Below are 12,220 nucleotides of genomic sequence, written 5' to 3'. Positions count from 1 at the left end.
ACCCTGGCATTGGCTGGTGTTCGAACGCGTAAGATTACGTAATTCAAAAACAAAACGTCAGATTTCATTCGTTCCTGGGTTTGAAACCATTGCATTGCAGTGTAACTTTGTAACGTCAGATTTTTTTATGACGTATTGTTTTGAGAAGTTCCCCCTCTGAGAGGGGGAACTCGCATCAGCCAACACCAGGGTATTCTCTGGCGTCAATCAGTACCGTAAATAAAGCATGGGATACACGGGGACGAGGTTGGGAACGGCTCTTTATTTCCAGCTGGTGATACTCACGGTAGACTACCCCATTGGGTTCAGTTTGGTTTCCACAGAGAAAGTAAACAAAGTCGGGGAAAATGCGAGTACCTTATATATATTCTAATCTTCTAATACCAATGTAGAATCTCTCACATTTGTTGATGATATCTATGGGATAGAAGGTAGAGAAATTATATCAAAACTATAAATAACTGATGAGGAAACATAGAAAATGACATTATTCAACGAAACAAACGACAGAAAAAATTTTTTCTCAAATAAAATACGCATCTTTGTGCAAAAAGTCGGAAAAAAGTAATGATGAAATCTCGAGAATATGCCACGGTTTTTCAGGCATATTTCCGGGATTTTCAGCCGGAATTATTTTTTTTTCGAAAATCGGGCTCCGTCACATTCTGGGCATCACTATTTTGCACCTTTGTGCCAAAAATAAAAAAAACTACTTTAATCGTAGAAATTTTAGCGAGACTAATTCTAGCGTTTTTTTAGCGAGTTTTCCCTATTTTCGCTAAAATAAATCTCGCTGAATAAACACGCCGAAGTGACAGATCGCTAAAATCTATCCGCGCGAAATTTCTGGTTCTGGCCTGGATACATTTTCATCAATAGGAAGCGTTTCAGTGTAAAGAAATACTAGAAAACGAATTAAGTTACTAATGTAATACGAGTATTCGCTAAAATCTATCCACGCGAATTTCTTTGAAATCGTAAATCGTAAAATAAATCCTAAAAAAACAGGATTTTCCTGACTCGCTAATATACGCTAAAATTAGTCTCGCTAAAATTTCTACGATTAAAGTAGCCAATCTCGAGAAAAGCTGGTTAACAGACGGACGGACGGACGGCGGACAGACAAAGGTTAAAGGTTTTGTTTTCACATAAGTGTTTCCGTTTCATATCAGTGTCTCCCTATTGTTATATTGTGTAATAAAAGCATAAAATGTCTTTCTTTTCCTCTTTCTGACCAATCTTGCTCCACATCCGTATAAATTCAATAAAAAAAAGTTTTGAATTAAAATTAATGAGTAAGCAAATAATATCACTCTTATTTAAAAACAAAACCTTTAATTTAAGGGCTCTGACCAAGTCAAAAGATCGGTTCTGAGATTTGAAGATAAAACTTTTGTTTTGAGTTCCTTGACACTTTTAACAAAAAATTGTCTTTATAAGTTGTTTCTGAATTTATTCTATCAAGAGTATAATTAGCAATTTAATTACAAAAATGACGTTATGAACCTTAAAAAGACGTTAATATAATAATAATAAAATGTTATATCACCTTTTTTTACAAAAAGCGCTAAGTTTTAATGGGTAATTAACCTTTTTGTTTTGAATTTTTTTCAAATTGTCTGCTTGAACTATCTAAACATTTTTCGGAAAAACTTTCTAAATTAATGTTTCAAAAGTTATGATGACTATTTTTGTACGAAAAATTGAGGTGAAAAATTGGTAAAAAGCCACTTTTCATGAATTTGAAACAAAGAAGCAAAAATTTTCCGAAAATCTATTGTTAGTTTGGAGTTTGGTTAAAAGTACACCGTCTAGTGCAAAAAAATCTCTTTTTTTTCGCCGAAAATAAGCTCCTCATAGTTTAAATACTTGTCTTTGCAAATGTCTTCATTTTCTTCTTCATCAATTTTTTCAATGCAATTTTTGAATTTTCAGATTCAGGAATAGTTTGCCTTACAGAAAATGTATACATGTTTTTTCTTTTATAAGCATAAAGTTTATAAGCATGTGCAGGCTCAGTTTTTGGTACCTAAACAATGGCGACCGACCCATCATTTACTGCAAACGAAAAAATATAAAAATTTGGATTTCCTATGCCACAAATTTCTAATAAAAGTCATTAAAGAGATTTACAGTTAAAAAAAGTTGAAAAGAATCTATAATCATGAATTCTATGCACGAAAGATTTTATTACAATTTTCGACCAAGTTTATTTGAAAATATTACTTAAAGCCCTTCCTTGATTAATGCAAATCTTATTTTTATTTTACCGACCGCCCGACTCATATTTTGCTAACGATCTGCCCGTAGAACAACAAATTAAATTGGTTTCGCCTTAATACAATTATTTGTCCCACCTAAAAATTCAGGTCCCACCTAAACCTAAAATTCCCACCCTCAATCGAGACTCCCAGATCCCAGCTAAGAATGCTATCCCCACGAAAAATTATACTAATTCGAGGAACGAAACAAAAACTCTTACAGTATAATAAAAAAAGCTAAGTATGGTAAAAGAACTATTAATAGAATGAATATATAATTTAGAAAAAAATATGATTAAATTGGAAATAAAAACTAACATAAACTTTTACCAAAACACCAAAAATCCCACCTAAAAAAATTAATCCCCACCTCAACTTGTTTCTTCCACCTGAAACCTGATAATTTCCAAATCCCACCAAGAAATTTTCGACCCAAAACACCAAAAGCCCACTATGTATGGTAACAAGTTCTTAAAATGTATCCAGTCGTGAAACTGTCCTTAAAGTAACTTCTTCAATATCTGTAGTTCAAATTACTGACTCACACGAAAGTAGAAAGGTGTTATGCAAACGTTTATCGTAAGTACGTAACACTACGTCGTCATCCTCGGGAACGCAATAACCCCATTTTTGTAGACGTTTGGACTCTTCTTTAGCTGCCTGACGAGTTTGTAAATCATGCTCCATCGCATTCGTGTGAAATTGCATAACGAAAGAGAGATATTTAGCTGGTGTAGGAAAATCGAATTTATTGCTGGTGAATCCATAGTTATACATCTCACACATTTGTGGTAAAAGACATTTCATGAGGAAACTATGCGGATATTTTTGGCTTACATTGAAGAGAGGTTCTTCATTGCTATCATCTTTCTCCTGAATTTCTTTCTCCTTCAAAAGCCGTTGACGAAGATTTCGTTGCCAGTTGATGTTCAATTGATTCACCAATGGTTGAAAGTCTGCATCCTGCTGGTAGAAAGGATTTTTCGAAACTTTTTCATGCACGTTTCTGCATCCTTCAGCATTTCCAAAGGAAAGGATTTTGCTTTTAAGAAGGCGTTTCTTTTTGAGGTTCTTATCGAATTTCTCAACATATTGCAATTTTTCTTTTGATGACGTCATCTGAAACATCTCCTCGTCCAAGCTTCCAGTGAGCCAACATTTTTCAAGCTTTTCAGGTGTCATATCTGAATTGAAGGATTTAGGAAGTTCCTGATTCAAGAAGCACATGTAAGGATCCTGCTTATGATGGAAAAAATCAGAAAGAGGATCTGTGTAACCTAAAGCATCAGGTGTTTGTAATAGCCAATCTTTTTCACCAAAGAAATAGAAGGCCAAGGACTTGTAATATTCAAGAATTTTGACGAAAGCATCTTCTTCAGTTCCCTGAAAAATAGTTGATCCTGCTCCTGTGTTTTGTTGGCTTAGACGATTCTCTCTCCAAAAGATGCTTATATTGTATAAGACATACATCAAATGCTCTTTACATCCTGTGCGAGGCTGCAAACTTGTTATGGAAAGCAGAAGAAGAAAAGTGATGTATAACTCTGTCAGGATGCGCTCATTCCATTCATGGTTTAACATGTCAGGGTCTTCGTGCGAGATGTCAACAGAAAGATTGTACAGGTTGTAATGTGATGGGTGATATTTCTTAGGGATACGATATTCTGGTTGATGGTCCCACATGACCACACCACGTTGAATACTATGGTCATTATTAGTTGATGTTACAACTTGTTGGTAAACAATGGGAAAGAAAGGTACTTGGTTTTTTTGTATGATTTTCTTAATGAGGGATTCCTTCTCTGTGTATGTCTTCAGTAAGTTCAATAGATGTTTGTCTGCTTTCACTAATACATCATTCTGTAAGGTGCTATCATCTCCGTCGTCGCCCGCTTGGTGCCAATAACCCTTCCTTTTCGAAGCTACAGACTCCTTCTTCGAATCTGAGATCAGTTCAAATAAGTTCATATCGGGAACAAAGTAATTTTGGAGGTCTTTCGTTTCATGAGCTTTGTAAAGACGCTGAAAGACGTTCTGTACCATATCTAAGATGTGGTCTAATGTGTATACAAGGCCTGTTTTGGACCACGCCTCGCATTGCCACATGAAAGTAGTTTTCAAAGCGTATGAATAATACACATTCTTGACTTTCAAATCATTTGCCATCTCCTTGCAGATGAGATAGACCTTCCGGTACAAGTGGGGCAAGTTAAGCATGATTTCTTTTTCCACCATTGAAAATGATAATCTCCATTCTATCCACGGGTCAGCACTGTCAGGATGTGCTTTGGGAACCAGATAGATGGTAGCCTCTATGATGAAAACAAAGAATATAAAAAAGATTAATCATTAAAATATCCAATGATGAGATGTTGAAGAATCCTATTGTATTCCAATGGATAGGTATTGGCGATAGCCAAGTATATTCAACAATTTCAACGCATATTCTTAACATCTTAACAAAACTATTCTTCTATTGGGCTCTTCCAGAAAGTTTTTGTGCATGGAGGGTGGAGGATATATAGGATATTTTCAAATTTCTTCTGGAAGAGCCCATTAGATCATGAAGGTAATAAAGATTCAGATGGAGAGAAAACGTCTCGGTAATGACCTAAATGGCCGTTGAAATCTTTTATAAATCTATTCAAAGCGGCTTTTCTTTGATGTACCATCATTGGAAGCAAAACACATCAATTTATAAGTTTATAAGAACAGAAAGAGGCTGGTCCGTTGATTTTGAAAAACTTAATTTTGCGAGAAATCTTACTTAAAATGCGATTCGAAATAGTTTCAACTGATTTAAGGATAAAAGAATATATTAATTTCATAAGGATATATTTTTAGGGTGGCATTTTGTGAACATTGAGAGTCGCATCACATTATCATTGAAAGTTTCTTATCTTAAAATCTTCACGTCTAAGTGGGCAGCGGTTTTCATACTCTGACAAAATGATCAATTCAAGGTTCCTAATCGTAACACGTAATTCTTTTTTAAATCTATCGATGGCTTTATGGGCAGCTTCCCCTAGAAGTTTAGAGTATTGTGCTTATTATGTGAAGTTTTTTTCAATTTTTCATGACAAGGCTATTATATTTCAATATACTTGTTAAAAATGTAATGTCTTTTCATTCATCTTAAATATCCCCACGAGTATACCAGAAATTAATCGTCTTATTCCCAAAGCAACCAAACAGCTGTTTGCTTCCGATGATAAATCAGAATAGAACAAAAGCGGTATTTACTCTCCATCTATCTTTATTACCTTCATGATTAGATCTAAAAACATTTTCTAGTAGTTTTTCCAAAACCGAACAGTGAAATCAGAGAGGATTGAACTACTTACCTTCTAACTTATCCATGATCCTTTGCAAATAAATAGGCTTTCTTTTGCTAAATGACTTCCAATTAGGTGGAGGCCATTGTTTCAAAGGTAATGCAATGACCCTATCTTCACCAAGTGAATCGTCATCCTTATCATCTTCAGCGTTTTGATTGGTGGTTAAAACTGCTGAAACTTCCTTACGTTCTGAAAGCTAACGAAGAAAAAATAAAACTCAAAAACTATTTTAATAGGGTGAAAATTGCGTATGATTTGCCACGTACCAAATTTCAGACTAACTAACACTCAGATATGTTGGTTAACCTTCCAAAAAATCAAACAAAAACTCAAATGTATTTAGATGGCTTGTATTTTAGGATATCATTAACCCTTTAAGTGCCAATGTCGTATATATCAGAAATAGGTAATGTAGTGCCCAGTTTGAGTTAGAAATCGTTATTTTTGGTCTAACTCGTAGGAATTAGATTGGGCTTTATGTTGAAGCATAAAAAAAAATCGAAAGTGAGTCTTTTCAGCGAGATTTTAAGGTAAAAAGTCAAAAAAATGCAAACATTTGACAAAAATCCACTTTTGTAAGATTTTGACCGTTTTTTGACCATTTTTGGTCAACGAGTGATCCAAGAACCTCCAAATTTGGCCCTGATTTACTTGATTCTGTCCTCCAGTGATTTAAAGTTTTACCACCTTTCTATCATTCAGGTAGGTCCACAGTCTGCTTCCCTTACCTACCCCTCCCCCTCAGCCGCCGCGCCTAAAAGAAAGATGAGACTCTCAGCTATCCAACGGACTATAAACTAACTCCTTCTAGATCCGGAGATATAAGCCTTTAAAGTTTGAACTAGCGATTTTCTTTAAAAAACTTAGAAAAAAATGACCATGGCACTTAAAGGGTTAAGGTTTAATACGGCTTACTTACCAACTTGATTGACTTTGCTGAAGAATCAATTTTAGCTTGCATTGCAACTGCTGCTATATGTCCACCCTCGTCATCTATGACGGTGTAAAACCCAGCATGCTTTGTTTCTTTGTACCATAGGCTATGCTTTCGCAAATTTATTATTTTATTCAGCAGGCTAACTTCTTCCACCAGCAGAGGGCCAATCTCATAAATGTAATCAACATCAGAGTCTTGTAAGTAGACTTGTTCTGAACGGCTCCCTGTCTTGATAGCTTTTGTTGCTATGGGGAACATCAAATAACTGATGGGAGCTTTCGTTTTAATCAGATCGAGGCTATCAGTGTTCTCATCTTGGAAGAAACAAGCTTGGTAAGAGCGCGTCTTCAAGATGAATTGGACCATTTTTTGGAGCTGTTGATCGTCCAACTCCGTCGACAGTAAACATCTTCTATACTCATCATATTTATCCATTAAAAGTTCTTCTAGTGGAGGAGGATGTTCTCCGTCTATTTCAAATTGCAACATTGAATCATAAGTTGTTTCTGTCATTGTTTCTATAAAAATTATCTGAAAGGAATCTCTAATTCAAACTCATTGGTTGGAAATAGAACGATAGAAGATAGAACGGTAGAAGCAATGTGATGTGCACCTTTCTATATCTTTTTCCTATCTATTTGTTATAATTTTAATTCAGATTCGAGACAAATTTTGTGATGAAGAAGGCCTGCAACGTTTAATGTGCACATATCCTAAATTCTGTGATCCTAGAGTTTCAGCTACTAAATTCTTGTGTTCTAAAAACACTCATTTTCCTATATCCAAATATAAAAACACAAACAAAAAAATCATGTACACTAGTAACTGACAACTAATAATAAACAAAAAATTACCCCTTCCTTTTCGAGAAAGCACTCAAGTTTTCTGAGAAAGATAAATTGATAAAAAACATCTACTATGTTAGCAATTAGCACGCCTATAGTTATTGGATACGAACCAATCATACTAACTGACAAAACTTGACGTAAGCTATTTAATTAAAAGATTTATTAGGCTTGTTAAGACAAACCTTTTGATAAATTGTTCTCTTTATGAAGTGTCTTTGTATGTTATTTTGTCTTTCAGATCTACAGTATGTGATCCCCAAAACGTCGATCAAATCTAAATTTCTCTCGAATCTAGAGGAAAAAAGGCTTTACAAAAACTTTGCTGCATGCAAAACTTTAACATCTCTACTTTATTTTCCGAAAGTTCTTTTTCAAAATTTTCAATTTCAACAATATTTTTCAATCGCTTAAAGATAGGTAGCTTTTTTCTAATGGCCCCCAAAAAGTAGGTTTGTAATCTTAGTGATCTCTCGAGATCTTTAAATAAGATAAGATATGAATACGAAATTTCGACCATAGTTTGGAAATTTGACTTAGAGGGTTTTGGGCATAAATTTGTTTGATGAAATTTTTACAGTATACCCCTGGTTGTTAAAACGCAGGTTTGGGACCCCCAAAACGTAGGTGTAGTTAAAATCAAATTATTAAGCCCAGTGGTAAAAGGTGATGAAACTATAAACATAATTTTGTTTTCCCTTAAATTTACGACCCAAAGGACGTAAAATTTATGATTTTTATAAAATATTTAAGTACCAATGACGGGTATACTAGACATGGGCTAAATAATGCCCAGTTTGAGTTAGAAATCGTCATGGTCTAACTCGTAGGAATTGGATTGGGTTTCATGGTCAAGCAAAAAAATCAAAAGTGAGTCTTTCCAGCGATATTTTGAGCCAAACAGACAAAAAATATGCAAAAATTTGACAAAAATCCACTTTTTTAAGATTTTGACCGTTTTTCGACATCTCTTGTCAACGAGCGATTCAAGAACCTCCAAAATTGGCCCTGTTTTACTTGGTTCTGTCCTCTAGCGAATTAATTTGAAGTTTTACCTTTCAATCATTCAGGCAGGTCCGCGCAGCGTAGGCGCTTAAAAGGAAGAGGAGACTCTAAGCTATCCAACGAGCTATGAACAGGCTTCTAACTCCTTCTAGATCCGGAGATATAAGCCTTTAAAGTTTGAACATAGTATAAGAAAGCCGCGGCTGGAATGATAATATCTGAATTTCTGTTGTTCTATCTCTGTCGTATTTGATGACTATTTGTTGACCAAGAAATCGGTAATGTAGCATCTTTAAAGGTAAATTTTATTGGTTTGTCATGAATACTTACTTCTCAGTGCATTTTAGACATTAATGATATGCCTTTGATAACACACTTGCATCACAAAATCATTGTAAAGGAAAGATCAACAATAAGAAATTTAAACAAGCACAAGATGGCTGGGCTAAAAGAAATCAAAAATTTATAACGTGCCTAATGCCTTCACAATATTTCAGTGAAATCTTTTTAGAAATCATTGAAAACGTACATCAAGATAATACTGTGAAAATTTCAAGCCAGCACCTTCAAAATCTATCATTCAAACTGACAGAAAAGTTCTTATTCTTGAATATAGTTCTTATAATCTGAATTTTGGCGAAAAACTATTATTAAAATATATATAAAATATGTCCAAAATTAGTTTAAGTGTTCTATTGGGTACAGATTCAAAGATATCTAGCAATAAAAAAACTTTTTGTGAAGGAAAATAAGAGAAAAATTCCAAAAACTATCTACCAATAATAAACCGAGCATCTTGATGTTCTTATAAATCTCGGAGACATAGATGGAACATCAATTAACTGAAAAGACAATGCAGTACATATTCCAGTCGCGGCTTTCTTATACTTTGGTTTGAACATAGAGGTATAAAGAAAACAGGAGTTGAATGTGTCGGTAATTGGTCGTTAAAGTCTTTTGATTTCTTTTATAAAATGTATCAAAAGAAATTCTAAGCTCGCCCGATGAAATAAGACTTTTTAGTAGAACTCAAGTTTGCTCTGAACATTCTAATAATCAGTATTGAAGATTCTAGCCTTTTAATATACGAAAATTAGATAAAACTTCGTCCACGAAACAAATTTATGTTCCATTTCGCTATCCGTTCAATTTTGTTTTGAAAAGATATTTTCTCAAGCCAGAAAATGAAAAGTTCTTTATAAGCACACACGATTTCAGACTCAATTTGTAGACATAAAGTCGCTGGAGAATTTTGGAGGAAAGTATCAAGCAATAGAGTTCACCTGAAAGAAAACATTGATCGAAAAATCTTATCATTTGATGAAGGATTGCCAGGTTTACAGGCCTTTTTTTAGTCCAAATATTTTCTTACACTGATGTCAGAAACAATGAATCTCGTCTCATCTAATTTCTAAAGCTTAAATGAGCCAATAAGATTTAACCTATGGATAAAAGAGCTCATTAAAAATGCACGATATATGAGATTATGAGCATGCATACATCGTAACTTTTTTAATCGTAGGGCGAGCTTGGTTACAATAGCATACTTCTCCTGTCTTTCTTTATACCTCCATGGTTTGAACAAGCGATTTTCTTTAAAAAAATTAGAAAAAAATGACCGCGGTAATTAAAGGGTTAACGACTTCTAAATTAAGTTTCTGAAAACCAATTTCTTTCGAAAATGGTTCCATTCATGCGTAGTCATAATAAACCAAGTTCCTTGAATAAACACTGGTCTAGAAGGCTTTTGTCTCTTTTTTTTTGTTAAAAGAAATCGATTTATTTTGCAAACTTTTTGATCATGTGATTAGAAAATAGACCAATCCCAAGAGGAGATTTTGGTAACGTGATCAAAAAGTATGCAACTCACAACTTGTCTTTTATTTGCAACAAAAGAAAATTGAACAAAAAGCTAAAACAATACATTGCCAGACCTGGGTTTTTTATAGTGACTATGATTCATGTGTGTAATATGCTGTGAAAATTTTAGAAAAACAGCTTAACTGAAAATATTAAGCTTTAAAGTTATTTATATCCTACATTTTGCAAAAAAAAGACAGGATTTGCCGTTTTTGCTGATTCAGCGAAAATTTTTATGGACCCCATTATGGACCCCCCTCAAAAATGGCGAATCGCATCACGGCACCACGCGGTCGAATTGTATCATGGTTACCACATGTTTACATTTACAGTTAGCTTCATTACCCTCAGTATCCTCGCTATTTTCATTTCAGGTTGGAAGGGTAGAGTTTTAACTCTGAGTTTTAACATGAGACTTAAGACATGGTCCAATAAGGCCTGGAAGTCTATAAACCCGAACCAAATTGAAATATCCGATTAAATAAGCTTTAAATTCTCAATTGATTTCGACCATGATTGTATCTTTACTATCCTCGCTATCCTTATTGTACCCACTATCCTCATTACCCTCATTGTCTTCACTATCCTCACTACCCTCACTATCCTCGCTACCCTCAGTATCCTCGCTATCCTCATTATCCCAAAATTTTTCTCACCACTCGTTTGAAATCATTTTAAAAAGTCTGTGCACACGAAGAACATTGTAGCTTTCGCTAATTTGCAAAAGCTAATTTCCTCGCGAAACGCAAAAAAGTTTCGAGAGTATGAATTTTACACCCAAAAAGTAACTAATAATTCGTAGTGAATTTCTTAAAAACTTTTATCTATTTTAGTAAAAAATGGTAAAATCTTCCCAAAGTCTGTCCAAAATCTTCTTTATTCTTACTAGCTTACTTTCGCTTTCTACGTACGACACTCACAATTCACTTTAAGAAACCTGAAAAAACGCATAGCGACATCTCTTGATTTCAAAGCACTGAAGGGGACTAGATCCGAAACTCTTGGAAATGAAACGACTTATTTCCCATCTAAAACGCACGGTTCTTTTTTTTACATAATCGCCAGATTGAAAGTAAAACCTATCGCCAGATTTTGAAAAATGTTTCGCGCAAAAACAAAGAAAGGGCTAGGTTCAATCCGTCATTCTAAATACAGCGCAAATCTTGGGGTTCATTTTTTCTTGCCTGAAAAAGTTGAAAATTCCTCTTCTAGCTCCTCCGGGGCTTTAAACTCAATATGGCCACACCTAACGGTAGGTCACTTACCTTACATGGAATACTCCATAATACACTTAAGGTAGTTCTGCCTTGGCCATTTGTAAATGTACAAATGAATTCAATGACTTATAAAAATAAAACAAAACTTACGGCTAAGTCTTCACAAAATTTCGTCACCCGTCGCCAGTAGATAAATTGTTATCAAATTCAACTTTCATATTTTTCTCTAAAATAAGATATATACGGAACATGTTCAACAATGCAGTATACCCGGAAAAAAGTGACACGACTTTTATATAAAGTAAAATCCTCGAACTCATTATCTCCCCGAAGTTTAGCATGTCTGAAACAAGATTGAAACTGGAACAATGAATAATTGGTAATCTGCTCGGGTAAGTTAGGGCATGTCTTAAATTTACCATGATTTTTAGATAGAAAATGACCAAACAAACGAGTGAACACGAATCTTACTATGATTTACTCTCGGGTACCTAATAGCCGGGGGGAGGTTGGAATAAGCGGGGGGGGGGGGGGGTTGGAATAAAAATGTCCTAGGTGGAAAATTTTTGAAAAGGAGACTAATAGAGCAGAATTAGGACAAAAGAGGAAGCTTCCAAAAACATTTTCTCAAAAATTAATAAGCGGAGGGGGGTTAGAATAAGAATGTCCTGGGTAGAAGATTTTCGTAAAATTAATTAGCGGGGAGGGGGACGGCTATTAGGTACCCGAGGGTAGGTAATTTCTAACCTGGGATACG

General features: G+C 34.6%; 1 protein-coding gene across 1 annotated transcript; it reads right to left on the bottom strand.

Annotated features, from left to right (window-relative positions):
- Positions 1–2,239: 2,239 nt before the first annotated feature.
- On the bottom strand, positions 2,240–7,063 carry LOC136814379 (uncharacterized). The gene is made up of 3 exons (XM_067070911.1): positions 6,519–7,063; positions 5,606–5,795; positions 2,240–4,573 (listed from the first exon to the last, which is right to left on the bottom strand). Exons 1-3 carry the CDS (start codon positions 7,047–7,049, stop codon positions 2,790–2,792), a joined length of 2,505 nt encoding a protein of 834 aa, XP_066927012.1. The 5' UTR covers positions 7,050–7,063; the 3' UTR covers positions 2,240–2,789.
- Positions 7,064–12,220: the final 5,157 nt, after the last annotated feature.

The sequence above is a fragment of the Clytia hemisphaerica genome, unplaced genomic scaffold, assembly GCF_902728285.1.
Source record: "Clytia hemisphaerica strain Z4C2 unplaced genomic scaffold, Clytia hemisphaerica genome assembly, whole genome shotgun sequence".
Lineage (NCBI taxonomy): Eukaryota > Metazoa > Cnidaria > Hydrozoa > Leptothecata > Clytiidae > Clytia > Clytia hemisphaerica.
This window is presented reverse-complemented; position numbering and strand designations above follow the sequence as displayed.